We start from the raw sequence: 16,816 nt of genomic DNA, 5'->3' as shown, positions 1-16,816 counted from the left end.
TGTAAATGTGTACATAAATTTCGAGTATAGGTAATGACTTGTAAATGTGTACATAAATTTGTATATATTTTGATACATTTAAGGCAAAATTGGTTTGAATTGGTATATATATATTTGTTAGCCAAAAATTGGTAGAAAAAAGGCCAAAATGGCATGTATAAAATGTGATTCTGTCTGTCAAAAACTGGTTGAAAACAGGTAGAAATTCTGGTTTATAAACCTGGAAAAAATGTGGTTTAAAACAAAAGCTACAAAAATTTTCGTATACATTAGACAGCGCTTTTGGAAAAAGCGCTGTCTAAGGGGGGGCTTAGAAAGCGCTTTAGGCAAAAGCGCTGTCTAAGGGGGGGGGCTTAGACAGCGCTTTATGAAAAGCGCTGTCTAAGCCCCCCCCTTAGACAGCGCTTTTGCCTAAAGCGCTGTCTAAGGTATACCTAAAAAAATTAAAATAGGGGGGGCTTAGACAGCGCTTTTCGAAAAGCGCTGTCTAAGCCCCCCTATTTTAATTTTTTTAGGTATACCTTAGACAGCGCTTTTGCCAAAAGCGCTGTCTAAGGTATACCTAAAAAACTAAAATAGAAGGGTCTTAGAAAGCGCTTTTGGCCAAAGCGCTGTCTAATGGGGGGGCTTAGACAGCGCTTTTAAGATTTCAAAAAGCGCTGTCTAAACCTTTAGCAGCGGAGGTTTAGACAGCGCTTTAAAGCGCTGTCTAAGGCTAAAAAAAGCGCTGTCTAAGGTCTTGTTTGGCGTAGTGAACCGATTATGCTAGAGGCTGTAAGTTGTTTGTACTTCAGTTAGGATAAAGGTTATTAAACATTACCCAACCCCAACCGATTATGCCAGGTGGCTTCAAGTTGCTTGGACTTTAATTAAACCAGGGGTTTTATTAAACGTTACTCGGTCGTAGCCGATTATGCTAGAGGCTTGAAGTTGCTTGGACTTCATCCTGAATCGAGTCATATGACCGCTTTACCTACTTTATACAATACATTTGTTTTAACTATGGGTGTCTCATTAAAAGCCCTTGACCTTGCAAGGGAAAAGAGTGCATTCCCATAATTTTTACTTATGATGCTTATTACGTAGTCTAGCTAAGATAAAGTTAAGTCTAGTTACATTCCAGGTCCTAGATATTTCAGCACCTTCTAAGCTTTCTAACTTGTAAGCCTCGTTACTCAACCTCTGACGAACACAGAAAGGTCCTTCTCAATTCGGAGCTAGCTTGCCTTTCTTCTTGGGATCAGTCACCCTCTTCACCACTAGATCTCATTTATGAAATCTCCTTTTCATACTCGACTTTTTCACCAACTCGATTTTAGGGAATTCTAGAATGTACAATATATATATATATATATATATATATATATATATATATATATATATATATATATATATATATATATATATATATATATATATATATATATATATATATATATATATATATATATATATATATATATATATATATATATATATATATATATATATATATATATATATATATATATATATATATATATATATATATATATATATATATATATATATATACTATGAGAATGTCATTTTTATGTAAGAACATGAGAACAAATCTGAACCATTAGATTTAAAAAAATGAGTAAGAGAAGAGATAATTTTAATAATCAGAAATATAATGTTTTAGTTTAATTATTCAGATTCAGCCTCATGTTCTCACATAAAAATAACATTCTCATAAACTCACGTTTTACAAATCTAACTTATAAGGTAAGTATTACTCACGTTTATAAACATATGTCTAAACTGTCTTTTATTAAATGTGAGGCTAGTTACCTTGGATGTTAGAGGAGTCTTAAGAATCTCACATTTGTTGATATATGACTCTAAAATTTTGTTTATAAAATTAAAAAAAATATATATCATACTTAAAAGTCAATGTCATAAAAGTAAATTAAATTTAATATAAAAACTTAATGAATAATAACAATTACTAATAATATTTAACCTTAACCGTTTATAGATAAAAATTATAACTCTACTCAATGAAACTTAACTTAACAGTACTCCGTGAGTTATATGAGTGTCCAAAAATAAATGCCTCATTTTAATTTTTAATGTATATTTTCTAATTTTACATTCTAATTAATATTATTTTTAGAGATTAATTACTATACACTGTCAGTGTAAAAAGTTTTACACCGTCGATTCATCACCATCATCCGTTTGTATTACTTTATAGATTTTTAAAATAAAAGTCAAACTTCTTTTAATATCCGACATTTATGATTAACTGATGGTGTAAAATCTTTTTACACGTATTTCAATTAAACTCTTATTTTTATCATTTTTAATATATAAAAAAATATTTTAATAAAAATATTATTTTTTTTATTTATATATTTTTTTAATCTATATGAAATAATCAACAGAATAAATGTCTCTATAAGAGTGAGTAAGAGTCATTTTATTGGGTATGTATCATTTATGTCATCTCATATTTGATTAAACATAATTCTACTTCATTAATAACTAAACAATATTACATTAAAAAAGAATTTAAGGAAGTTGAGGAGGTAAAAGTTAGTGGGGTTATTATAAAAGAAAAAAATGATGGTGGTGATGTCAAATATCATCATCAGTGTTGTACAAAGTGGGAGGTAACATGCCACATGGGTCCATTGTATTGTGTCGAATAAGCATGTTTTTTGTTTAGCACTTTCGGCAACACTTTATACAGAAAGTAGAGTGGAGTTAAGTTACCTTATTGTTACTCATCAAGTTCTATAATTGATTACTTTCACAAAACAATCTACCGTAAATCACTTCTTAAAAAATCATTTTCAAAACCTTGTATCTAAAAAAAGTCTAGGGTAAAAACTGCTTAATTTACCATACATGCAAAAATTCTAACTCAACACCCACAGTACCATGACAGGATAGCCTCTGCATGTACAGCTCTGTGGTGAACTGTGAACTGAGAACTGACTGAGATTAAGATCTAAAAAAACCAATAAATTCTGGATTCTCGGAAAATTCAGTACCAACACAGACATGATATCACGTGTTATGGTGTATCTATCTATAATCTCTCTGCTTCAAAACACTTTTGAGTTACATAGACCATACCAATTAAGAAAAATACTTGCCGTGACATATTTGAATTTCTCTTTCAGAACTATACTCAGATATTGCCTCAGAATAGTTCAACTTCAACTGCAAAATCTGATGATGATGATGATAATATACACATGCATACAAAAACTAGCAAAATAAAAAGAAAAAACATAAAATATTTTGATTCATAAAGTGAGATTTAAACCGAGACAAATAATAGTAAAAAAATGACAGCTGGCATATATATGGAGAAAATTAAATGTTATTAACTCGGCGGCGGGAAGGAGGAACCGGAGGAGGCAGCCGCTGAAGAAGAAGCGCCGGAGAGGAAATCAGCTAGAGCTGACATGGCTCGGACTTGCATCTCAAGAGCCGGTATGTAATCAATAACTTCTTTAAGAATAACCGGTAAAGGTTCTTTCCTACAACCAGGAACCAACCGGCCCAGGACTTTAACTTTTCTCTGAACCGCTGGGAGGGTTTTTCCCTTGAGACGCAAAACACCGAACCGGGCTTTCTTAGACCGGGATGGACCGACGGTTCTCTGTTGATGATGTCTCTTCTGTTTCCTGAACTTGAGTTTGAGTCTGTTTGTGAGGATGGCCCGGCTCCACCGTGTTTTTCCTTTGGCCGCGACGGCGAGAACTCTATCGGCGGCTTCCCGTACGGCTTTTCCGCGGCGAGGTCCGGTTCCGGAGAGGTTGACTCTGGCTAAAGCTTGGTGTAGTTTGGAAGAGTAGATTTGTTGTTGAGCCTGTGATCTCCATTTGGCGTGTCTTTGTTCTTGTTCTTGGGCTTGTTGTTGGGTATTTGATAGGACTTTCTTCTTTTTCTTTATTCTGTGTGATCGGTCGGTTGTTGTTGAGGTTGTTGAATTTGAGATCATAGGTGATGCCATGTTTCGAGGCCAAATCTGAAATTTAAAAAAAAAAGAGAGGAAAAATGAAAAAGAGATATGTTTGGTTTGGGAACTGAATTTATGGAAAAAGGAGTGTTGGAAAGTTTATGTATATTTTTGTGGTTTTCTATATGTGGGAGAGAATGATTTTTTGTTTTGGATTCAGATGGATTCGAATGAAAGAAGGGAAGTTACGGTTTAGGTTAGAATAGATTAGATTCTAGAAAGAGAAATTGTTGAAGTGAGTGAGATTTTTGAGAGAGGGTTGAAAAAGAATGGTGTTGAAGGTGGAGAATGGGACGGAGTTGAGAAGAGAGGAGAGGAAGGGTGAGTGGGTGGGTGGGTGAGGTGTCCCTTCACTAATTTGGAGGTTGAGTTGAAGGGAGAGAGAGATGGTGGACAAGGCTTTATATAAAGGAATCGCAACCCCACCTAAGGTGTCCTTTTCCATTCTTTTCATTAACTAAATAAAAACAATAAATGTTATCCAAAAAAAATTACAAACAATAAATAAATAAATAAATAATGTTATTAACAAATGCCATTGAAACATTTCATTTAACTTCCTTCAAGAGGATTAGTGTGGGAGTTGAATTCAAAGTCTTTTGATCAAAAGACTTGTCTTTTTATTACTAGATAAAATCTTTTAATTTAAATGTCCTTAATATATTGATTAAAGCATAAGTGTATAAAACATTGCATGCCATGTGAACTCGGTTTGATTGGACTTTTGGATTGGGCGAAATTTATTTTTATATTTATTTGGTTATATGAATTTTATATTGGGATCTATCTTTATGTCTCAGAATAATTTAACATTTTTATATAGATTAAAAAAATTAATAAATAAAATAGATAAAATATTAATTTTATCAAATTATCCTAAACAATTATTAGTGTATTAGAATTAAGATTAATGTAAAGTGAAAAAATAATAAATTAAATTTATTAATTAGATTGTATAATTAAAAGATAAAAAATTAAAATTGCATTGGTAATTACAAGTATTTTATGAGATATAATTTTTTTAAAATGTGACACTTATTTTAAGAAGATTGGGGTATCAAATTTTTCTTGTTCTAACATTCATGCACACCTCGAATTTGTACTGACTTGAGCATCACAATGTTTGCAGATAAACTCCCACCATTTGTTGTCTCATCTGCATCAGATCACCACAAAATATTTTACTCGATGAACAATCTTTCTAGTGATCCACCATCATTGAATGATCTCTTATCTTGAGTTCTTGTACAAAATTGAATCTTTGACCTTTAACATCGATTATTCATCTAACAACGAGTTCCATTAACACGTCATTGAAACATTCTTTTTGGATCCTAAACCATATGTATTTAATAGATATCATGGACATCTTTCCTAGCGGAAGAATGGTTTGTATTATTTCTTCATGTCTCAGGTGTTGAATGTAATTCAACATTCAAGTTAATTTAGTTTTGAGTTTCATTTGCATTTTAGTTTCATGTGAGATTACATTTGAATTTGAGTTGATTTTGGGAGAATATATAAGCCCAAAGTAAATGGAATTTGTAACAGAATCTTGCATTTGAGAAAGTTTTGAAAAGTTAGTTACATTTCATTCTCTCTCTCTCTCTCTCTCTCTCTCTCTCTCTCTCTCTCTCTCTCTCTCTCTCTCTCTCTCTCTCTCTCTCTCTATATATATATATATATATATATATATATATATATATATATATATATATATATATATATGTTCTTCATATTATTGTGCATTGTTAATGGAGGTTCATTGTTGAACTCCAACAATTGGTATCCAAAGTTCTGATTCGATTAATAGGGAAACGCAAGTGTACTAAGGTGTGTGATTGATTTCAGTTTTGAAATTTGCGTTGAATTAAAGTTCGATATCGAGGAGAATTACAAATTTTGATTCTCAGGGTTTAGGAAACACGAGAGTTGATGAGAATTGTGTGATTTACACAAGAACAACAATGAATGACGAAAACAGTAGATTGAACACAAAGCTTTCAATATTGGGCGGGAAGAACTGGAATCGGTGGTCGATTCAGATGTGTATGTTGTTTGGAGCTTAACATGTTCTTGATATCGTCAATAACGGTTGCATAAAATGCAATAGAAATGAAAAGAACCGCGCAACGAGAAACGAGGAAGAAGGATCAGGAGGCGTTGTTCTATATCCATCAGTGTGTGGATACAAAGGTGTTTGAGAAAATTGTTGATTCGATGACAGCGAAGGAGATATGGGATACACTGATACAATGTTATGGTGGTGACGCATCAATGAAGAAGGTAAACTTCATTCTCTATGTAAGCAATATGAGAATCTTAACATGAAGAACAATGAGAAGGTATCTGATGACATCTCCAAAGTGATTATGGTCACTAATGAGATGAAGTCTTGTGGAGAAACGCTATCTGAACAAGTAATTATTTAAAAGGTTCTAAGATCACTTACTCCTTAATTTGATTACATAGTTGTAGCCATATAACACTCTAAAGATACCAACACTATGAGAATTGAAGAGCTTCAAAGTAGTTTAAAGACACAAGAGTTGCGTCTGACTGAAAGAAACTCTGAATAAAAGTTACAACATGCTCTAAAAGCTTCTTCTAGAAAGAAGAACCAAAAGCAAGCATGGTTAGAGTAGAAGAAGAAGTATGATGGTGGTGTTTAGAAGTCATAACTATCCAATTCTGATAAGAAACATCATAATGTTATGAAGGGAAAGTAGAAGTTTGACAAGAGAAATGTTAAGTGCTATAGTTGCAACAAATTTGACCATTTTGTTGTTGATTGTTGGTCAAACAAGGTTAGTAATGGTGAAGAAGGAAACATAGCCAAGGAAGATTATGATGATGAACCTGTGCTATTGATGTCATCTGAGAATGTATGTGGAAAAATGGTAGACTGGTGGTATATGGACATTGGATGCTCAAATTACCTAACTAGAAACAATCAATGGCTGGTTTATTTTAACTCTAGTAAGAGGACCAAGATCAAATGTGTTAATGATGAGTATTTGAATGCTAAAGGAATGGGAAATGTTAAAGTTAAATTGAATAATGGAAAAATTATACAGATCAAGAATGTATGGTATGTTCTTAGCATGAATAGAAATCTAATGAGTGTAGGTCAGCTGATTGAAAAAGGATTTTTAGTAACCATGAAGGACAATCTCTTGAAGTTGCATGATTGTAATCAGAAGCTGATTATGTAGTATAACATGGGAAGAAACAGAACATTCAAGGTGGATATTGCAAAAGTAGCCACTTAATGCCTTATTGCAAGAAGTACTTAAGGGGGAAATGAGTAGTGGCACAATAGATTGGGGCATATGAACTACCAAAGTTTATGGCATTTGAGTTCAAAGAATATGGTACAGGGAATTCTTAAGATTGTGGCATGTTGAAAAAGTATATCTTCGGCAAATATTTTTATATCGTATCCATAGAGATTGGTTGTTATTATCGTCGTTCTATAATCCAAATTGTTATAAGTTTAGAAAGTAACAAAGTTGTTTTGTTTGGAAAATTATCTTTTGAGTAAAATGTCACTAAAACAATAAAATGGTTTTAATCAAATGTAAAAGCTTGGCAAGATTGGAGTTCACTATTCCAAGTGCTTATGATTCCTTATGAGAACTATATAGATTTAAGATTATTGATGATGTTCAAGTATCCTCTCAATATCATTTATGTCTAAATGATATTGTGATAATCACTATATTGATCCTTAGACGATCTCTCCACCTAACTATCAATATAGCAATCTTTAATGATTGATACCAAAGAAGAGTAATGAATAAATCTATCTCTACAACTTATTCACTACTTGAAAATCTATTTTATGTCAAGACTCAAATAATCTCTTTCAACAACTACTCAAATTTGATTTTCAACTTAGGGCAAAAATAGCATCCAATACATCAACAATCTTTTATCATATATATATATATATATATATATATATATATATATATATATATATATATATATATATATATATATATATATATATATATATATATATATATATATATATATATATATATATATATATATATATATCAAATGGAATACATAAACAAATGAGAATAGCTACTACCTCCAATCTTGACAAAATGGGGTTTAGCTCCTCATCATCATTTTCACAAGCAAAAATGCAGTGGAATAAAAACTCTGTTTTCTCTTACAAAATATCAAAGTATCTCTTAATGTGTGAATAATAATGAATCTCAATTTCCATTCTGATTTTCTAAAAGGGTTGACATTTCCTAAAATGATCATTTCTCATCTAAGGCAGAAAAGCTCCCCCAAGGCAGACACCAAAATGGCAAAACCAGCTGGTCATGAAAAACAACACCCTTGGCCCAAAAGAAGCTTGCTGGATTCGCAGCCTTCGCGGCGCGAAGGTGGTTCGCGGTCCGAACTGAAGCTATCTCAGCTTCCTTGCTTTGCAAGCTTCATCCAAAGTCTTCCAAGTGGTATTCTTCCAAAATTGGGCCTCCAAATTGCATTCAACACCTCTTCCATATTATGATGTTGCATTCCAAAAGCTCTCTTATCCAAAAATTCTACAAAACTAACAAATATGTGAAATAACTATTCAAAACAAAATAAATTAAACCTAATTGCATTTATACAAAATAGTGAGAATAAAAGTGTGTAATTACATCAAAACTTGGTAAAAGGGACCAATAAAATGATATAAAAAGTAGTACTAATTGGTCCCTAACAACTCTCCCCAACTTAGCATTTTGTTTGTCCCTAAACAAAAGTTTCCATCCTCACAACCAAAGCAATGACACAAAATATCGAAGCAAGGATTTACCAAGGACATTCAAATGGTTCAAAAGTGTTTGGCACTTTTTCAATCCACCTATCTCAATTCTAGACAAAACATGAATAAGAGAAATGGTTGAGTACAAAAATCATTCCAAGGAATTCAAAGCCATATATGTCAGAATTGAATCAAACTTACACACACATCATAATAATGATGAATAACATGAAGGGTTACTTTCACTCATCCAAGCAATTAAATCAACAACAACTCAAATCATGCGGTTATCACAACAAATACCAAATCATGTGAAAAATGAGAATCAAGAGGTCTTTCAAAGGTTGTAATGTGGCTTAGGTTACAAGAAAGGATATGATTAAGAGAATTCAACAAAGTTGCTTATCCTAAGGGAGCATTCCCAAACATTCAACTCTACACAATTTCCCTTTCTTTGATCCCTATCTTTTTCTTTTTCTTTTTCTTTTCAAATCCACACAACCATGAGCATTTTCTTTGCTTTTTTCTTTCTTTTCTTTTTCTTTGCTCTATGGTTTCAAGGGTGATTTCTTTTTCTTGTTTCTTTTCATATTTTCACCCTTTCATAAAAACTCATTTTTCCAAGTTTCTAATCACATCTTTTTATTTTACTCTCCCTAACTTTAGATTCCAAAACCAAGTTTATTCACTAATGCTCCCTACTTAGATATAAGCAAAAGGCAGAATTTACAAACAATTCGGTTTGAGGGTTCAATTGATACGAAAGAAATTAGGATTCATTTATTCCAAAAAAAAAATCAATTGATTTACAATTATCAATCAAATGAATCCTAAAATAAGCTCAAAGGGGTTTAACTAAGGATTACTCCTCACAAGGTTAGTTGATTCAAACTTTTTGGTCAAGTGGTTTTTCTCAACAAACAATGCCTCTATCATTTTCAAAATTTTTACACAAAAATAGCTTGATGCATGATTTAGCATGATAAGAATGAGTTGAAATAATGCTCGGTTTCCCGCTTTTTAGTGTACAATGGAAAGCTTTCTCACAATTGGTTAAGTCCTATTTTGATTCAAAAATGACATATACTTCAATGAATTTATGATATGGAATTTTCACATACCATCAAACTACTCATGTTAAGTCTAGAAAGCGATAAAGTGTACCTTGAAATGCCGACACTAATTCTTATCATCACCACTCGAGGTGTCCTATGCTTCTTTCTTTGCGAACATTTCTTGGTTGCTTTAAGCTTGACTTAAGAGTAAGAACAATTAAACAAAAAATGTTGGTAAACCAATTTGATTGTAACACACTTAAATCTCAGTATTCATGCAATTATCAAAACAACTAAAAAAAAACAAAAGTTTTGGTGAACTAGAGCCACCCAAAAGTACATCAAAATTTTACAAAAGCAAAAATAATACAAAGAAACTCAAAATGAAAACAAACTCCTCAAATTCACCAACTCCTCAATCTTCCTCCTCTTGGCCGCCACCAACAGATCCAAGGACGTCCTCCATCTCCTCATTATGGTTTGCACCACCTCCTGCACCCCCCATAAAAGCTGGTCTGCCCTCAGGCCAATTAGCATAAGCGACATATTCCGCATGAGAAGGAAATGTGTGGGATTCGGGTGCAAGGAACGTGTTCTGGAATTGTTGCTGCATAGCATCAAAGATAAATGATTGATACCTCCTAGAGGCCTCAAAGCTCTCACAGCAATAATTGGCAAACGCCATCTGGTCGAAGACTGGAGTAGTGCGGGGTCGGGGTCTGGATGACGAAGTCCCAGTTCCTTCGGTTCTATCCATTTGGCTTTGGTAGAACCTATTCAGATAAGCATCGTTAATCACACTAGTGATAGAGAATTGTACTTCATCCGGAATGACAACATTTGCCTGACGGCAAAGTCCCATGATCAACCCCGGGTATGCAAGCACACCTGCTTTACCACCAAATTTGGTTCCACTTATAGCCATCTTCCGCATTTCTCCCGCTATGATTGATGCTACATCCACAGATTTTCTGATCATAATGTAGTACAACAAACACCCTACATCTAGAGGGATCGTGGTTGTGTGGCTCCTTGGCCGAATATTGCTCAACAGCAGCACCAGAAATGCCCTTGCTTCCAGATTTAGATTTTCTCTTTTCCAAGATTTTGGAAGTCCTTGATCATTTAGGTCAAATGATTTTCCTTTAAGGCACAATGTAGCATTCACCGCTTGAAGATCCCACACATTAGCCAATTCTTGGGTACGATACTCGCACCGCTCGTTCTCTCCCAGGGTTAGAGGATTACCAAGATATGAGTTAATTGCATCTCTCCCAAAAGAAATAGTCCTGCCTCTTACCCTTATTTGGTAGTTGAAAGCTACTCCCTCTTCTTGATGCATGGTGTTTGCATAGAACTCCCGAACAATATCATAATTGATCGTCGCTTCTGGTTCACAAAGTTTGGTCCACCTTCGTCTCTCAAAATTTGAAACCACATTCCGATAAGTCCCACCCGGTAATAAACGGATGAACGTTTCCGGTTGGATGGTTCTCTTGATTAGATTTTCAAATCGTTATTCGTGTTCGTCACTTGTGAACCGTCTTAAAGAACGGGGTTGAACGGAAGCCGTGGTTTTGATTCTCTTAGACATCTACAATAAACATCAGACCAACCACACAACAAAACATGAAGAGAGTTAGCAATCAATCAACATAAAACATGGCACTGGAATTTCCCAGTTCGCAGCGCGAACCCTGCGAACTAGGAAATCTCCAGGAGCCTGCTAGGGTTCCAAAGATTTGAGGGTTTTTACTTTCAACACTCAAAATCACAACTCTACCTAATCCTAATCTGAACCCACATTAGACATGCAAGGTTGTTTCAAGTGTCAATTTCAATTTTCTACAAAACCCTAACCTTACCTAAATGAGAACCCAAAAGGAATAGAGAATAGAACATGAAAAGAACAACATACCTTATTGAAGTGCTTGATTCTTGTTAACAAATGGGGATTTGGGAGTTGGGGAAGGAAGATTTTTAGTTTTGGGAAGTTTTTGGGAGTGGGAGTGAAAAAGAGGGAAAGTTATTGTTTTGAAAATGCAATAGAATGAACAGGAAAAAATAACTTAAGTGGTTCTGCCACGCACCATTCGCGGGGCGAACCTTGTTCGCGGCGCGAACTGAAGACTTGCATTCAGTTCGCTGGGCGAACGATGGTCGCGGGGCGAACGGCAGTGGACAGAACCCAATTTCAAAAAATTTAACACAGCAGAAAATCAACACAACAGAATTGAAAAAATGTAAAATGCAGACTTACAACGTTGGGTTGCCTCCCAACAAGCGCTTTGTTTAACGTCGTTTAGAGCTCGACGGTCCAATGATTAGCCCGATCCGGATAGAGAAATGACAAACACATCCCGATTGACGTCGCCATTGTGGTAGACTTTGAGTCTTTGGCCATTTACAGTCCAGCTCTCTTGTGACTTTGGATCCTCGATCACAATGGCCCCATAGTTGCGCACCTCTTTGACAATAAACGGTCCTGACCACTTTGACTTCAGCTTACCCGGGAATAACTTCAACCTTGAGTTGAAAAGCAATACCATTTGTTCAATATGAAACTCCTTATGACGGACCTTTCCATCATGGTATGCCTTTACCTTTTCCTTGTAAAGTTTATTCGAATGGTAAGCGTTGTTCCTTGATTCCTCCAATTCATGGAGTTGCCCTTTTCTTCTTTCTCCAGCTAAAGTGGAGTCGAAGTTCAAGAATTTAAGAGCCCATAATGCCCTATGCTCCATTTCCACTGGAAGATGACAAGTCTTCCCATACACCATTTGAAACGGAGTTAGGCCAATAGGTGCTTTGTAGGCGGTACGATACGCACACAAAGCCTCATCCAGTTTTAAAGACCAATCTTTTCTTGAATTCGAGACTGTTTTCTCAAGGATCCGCTTGACTTCCCGGTTAGAAACCTCCGTTTGACCATTCGCTTGTGGGTGGTAGGGAGTGGTCACCTTGTGCTTTACACCATAATGTTGCAAAACTTTTTCTAAAGGTGTATTGCAGAAGTGTGATCCTCCATCACTTATCAACACCCTAGGCACACCAAAACGTGAAAATATGTTTTTCTTTAAAAATTTAATCACTGTTTTGGCATCGGCTTTAGGTGAAGCAATTGCTTCTACCCACTTCGAGACATAGTCAACGACCACTAGTATGTACTCATTTGAGAAAGAAGAGGGGAATGGGCCAACGAAATCAATACCCCAACAATCAAAAACTTCTACTTCTAGCATGTTGGTTAGAGGCATTTCGTCCCGTTTTCCTATTCCCCCACTCCGTTGGCATGTATCACAACTCTTCGCATGTTCATGTGCATCTTTAAATAAAGATGGCCAATAAAAGCCCGATTGGAGCACTTTAGTGGCTATTCTCAAACCGCTATAGTGACCTCCATACGGAGAGTTGTGACAATGCCAAAGGATGTCCTTTGACTCCTCACTTGTTACACACCTTCTCAAAATATTGTCTACACCCACTTTAAACAGATACGGATCATCCCAAACATAATATTTTACATCCGCCAAGAATTTCCGTTTTTGATTACCAGTGAGGTCTTCCGATGTTAAACCGGTTGCTTTGTAATTAGCAAAATCAGCAAACCAAGGCCTCACTTGAATCGCATACAGTTTTTCATCCGGAAATTCTTCTCTCACTTCCTCTTCTTTGTTTGTAATGTCTACATTGACCAAACGAGATAAATGATCCGCCACCAAGTTTTTGGAACCTTTTTTATCCCGGATTTCCAAATCAAACTCTTGCAGTAAGAGAATCCAACGAATTAGTCTTTGTTTGGAATCCGGCTTGGTTAGAAAATATTTGATCGCCGAGTGGTCAGTGTAGACTACAACTTTTGACCCTATCAAGTAAGCTCTAAACTTTTCCAATGCGTACACTATGGCTAGTAACTCTTTTTCAGTTGTCGCATAATTGACTTGTGCTTCATTTAACACTTTACTAGCATAATGGATAGCATGAAAAACTTTATCTCTTCTTTGACCCAACACCCCACCAACCGCATAATCGCTTGCGTCACACATAAGTTGAAAATCAAGTTTCCAATTTGGTGCCACGATTATGGGTGCGGTGACTAACTTTTCTTTTAAATCAAGGAAAGCTTTGAGACATGACTCATCGAAAAGAAAATGCGTACCTTTGTTGAGCAAGTTACTCAATGGCTTTATTATCTTTGAAAAATCTTTGATGAATCTCCGGTAGAAACCGGCATGTCCAAGAAAGCTCCTTATTCCTTTTATATTTGTTGGAGGTGGTAGTTTCTCGATAACTTCCACCTTAGCTTTGTCAACCTCTAATCCTTCGGAGGAGATCTTGTGACCGAGTACAACACCTTCGGTGACCATGAAGTTGCATTTTTCCCAATTGAGCACTAAGTTGGTCTCCACGCATCTTCCCAAAACCACATTAAGATGTTGTAAGAACAAATCAAAAGATGATCCATACACGGAGAAATCATCCATGAGCACCTCAATGCATTCTTCTATTAAGTCCGAGAATATAGCTTGCATACACCGTTGAAATGTGGTCGGTGCATTACATAACCCAAAAGGCATTCTTCGGTAAGCAAAGATGCCAAAAGGACATGTAAAAGCCGTCTTCTCATGATCCGCCGGATTGACCAAAATTTGGTTGTACCCCGAATATCCGTCCAAGAAACAGTAGAAATTTTTGCCTGCTAACCTTTCCAACATTTGATCCATGAAAGGTAGTGGGAAGTGATCTTTCCTTGTAGCTTGGTTCAACCTTCTATAGTCAATACACATCCTCCACTCGGTTACCGTTCTTGTCGGAATCAACTCATTTTTATCATTTTTGATAACCGTCATGCCACCTTTCTTGGGAACTACTTGTACCGGAATCACTCATTCACTATCGGAGATAGGATAAATCATTTCGGCTTCCAAGAGTTTGACAACTTCTTTCCGAACTACTTCTTTCATCGATGGATTTAGACGCCTTTGAGGTTGTGCAACGGGTTTGAAATTCTCTTCCATCATGATCTTATGCATGCAATAGGCCGGACTAATACCCTTCAAGTCGGATAACACCCACCCTATTGCACCTTCATTCTTTTTTAGCACTTGTATCAATTTGTATTCCTCTTTTATGGACAAGGTGTTGCTTATAATCACCGGTTTGGTACACTTGTCACCAAGGAACACATACTTCAAGTGTGAAGGTAGCATTTTCAGCTCTAATTTTGGTTCTTCCGTTTTCTTCGTCGCATCCAAGTCTTCCTTTGTTTCTTCTTGATAAGTAAGCTCGCCACAAGACTCTAACTCATGCAACATTGCTTCAATCTCTTTTTCTTCATTTTCGGTAAACACATTGTAGGCTCCGATAAGAGATCTTTCTAGAGCATTAGACATATGAACTTGGTTTGCGACCTCCACTACTTCCTCTTTGATTTCATCGATTCGGAAAGAATCATGCTTGTCATTTGGATGCTTCATGGCTTCAAAAAGATTAAAGGTCACCTCTTCGTCTTGCACTCTCACCTTCATTAGTCCATCATCAATGTCAATCATCATCCGGGTTGTTTTCATGAATGGTCTTCCAAGAATTAGAGGAACATCACGATCTTCATCCATCTCTACTATCACGAAATCCACCGGAAACAAGAATTTATCCACCTTCACTAACATGTCTTGAGCAATTCCATATGGTGAAGTGGTAGATTTGTCAGCTAGTTGTAAAGTCATCCTTGTCGATTTGATCTCAACATTTCCCAATCTTTTAACAATGGATAGGGGGATTAGATTTATGCTAGATCCCAAGTCAATCAAACCATTACCAATGCATGTGCTTCCAATGGTAACCGGTAAAACGACTCGGCCCGGATCAGATTCCTTCCTTGGGAGAGTCTTTTGAATGATGACACTACAACGTGCATCAAGCAAGATGGTTTCGTCTTCCACGTGTCTCCTTTTCTTTGTAAGAATGTCCTTCATGAACTTTGCATACCGTGGCATTTGCTCTAATGCATCGGCAAATGGAATATTGATTTGAAGTTGTTTGAATATGTCCATGAACCGTGCATAATGCCTAGCATTGTCCTTCTTCGATGGAGCATGCGGATAAGGTAGATGTTGGGTTGGAATGACACTCACACCTTTCTCTCATTTCTTCTTCTTTCTTGGTTCAGCATCCTTTTTCACCTCCAATTAAGTCTTTTTCTCAGTTGGCAAATCCTGCTCTTTTCGCGGCGCGAAGGGGGATCACGGCGCGAACTGAAGAGTTCCAGCCACTTTCTCCCTTCCACCAACCATGTCCTCTTTTTCCAGCATTTCATCCATATCATTCTCTACTGTAATTTCCTCACTTTTTTCACTTGTCAACTCTTTACCGCTCCTCGTGACGATTGCTTTACAATGCTCATTTGGATTGGTTTGAGTGTTAACGGAAAAGGAAGATCATGCGTTTTGTTCCGACAGCTGCTTCGCAAGTTGGCCTACTTGATTTTCCAGATTCTTAATTGCTGCTTCATTACTCTTCTGATTTGCCATGGAGGCTTGCATGAATTGTTGAAGAGTGTCCTCTAGCTTGGAATTTCCTCCTTGCGATTGTTGGCCTTGAGAGTTTGGGTGTTGATAAGGACTTTGTTGCTGAAAATTTTGATTGTTGAACCTTGATGGTTGATAACCTTGATTATTTCTTGGTTGATAACCTTGATTGTTAGTAGGTTGTCTTTGATAGCCTTGATTTTGATTGTTCACATAACTCACTTCTTCTAGTGGAGGACAAAAACCAGTAGGATGATCTCCTTGACATAATTCGCAACATGCTACTTGATGTCGAACTTGAGATCCTTGAATTTCCTTCATTTGTTGTGGAAGCTTGGCCATTTGTTGAGTAAGCAACTCCACTTGTTGAGAGAGTAGCTTGTTTTGAGCAAGAATGGCGTCATTGGTATTTAACTCAAGAACTCCCGGTTTACGTTGTGAAGGGCTACGGTCATGT

General features: G+C 35.9%; 2 protein-coding genes across 2 annotated transcripts in view; both read right to left on the bottom strand.

Moving 5' to 3' along the window:
• Positions 1 to 14,199, bottom strand: part of LOC127110120 (uncharacterized) — a 130,665-nt gene extending 116,466 nt beyond the window's left edge. The window contains 2 exon segments of the mRNA XM_073004562.1: positions 12,762 to 12,989; positions 14,061 to 14,199. Of these exon segments, the coding sequence (XP_072860663.1) occupies positions 12,762 to 12,989; positions 14,061 to 14,199 (367 nt within the window).
• Positions 3,112 to 4,381, bottom strand: LOC127074257 (transcription factor bHLH147). The gene has a single exon (XM_051015566.1). The coding sequence runs from the start codon at positions 3,992 to 3,994 to the stop codon at positions 3,362 to 3,364; it is 633 nt and encodes a 210-aa protein (XP_050871523.1). The 5' UTR covers positions 3,995 to 4,381; the 3' UTR covers positions 3,112 to 3,361.
• Positions 14,200 to 16,816: the final 2,617 nt, after the last annotated feature.

This window comes from Lathyrus oleraceus, chromosome 1 (assembly GCF_024323335.1).
Source record: "Lathyrus oleraceus cultivar Zhongwan6 chromosome 1, CAAS_Psat_ZW6_1.0, whole genome shotgun sequence".
NCBI lineage: Eukaryota > Viridiplantae > Streptophyta > Magnoliopsida > Fabales > Fabaceae > Lathyrus > Lathyrus oleraceus.
This window is presented reverse-complemented; position numbering and strand designations above follow the sequence as displayed.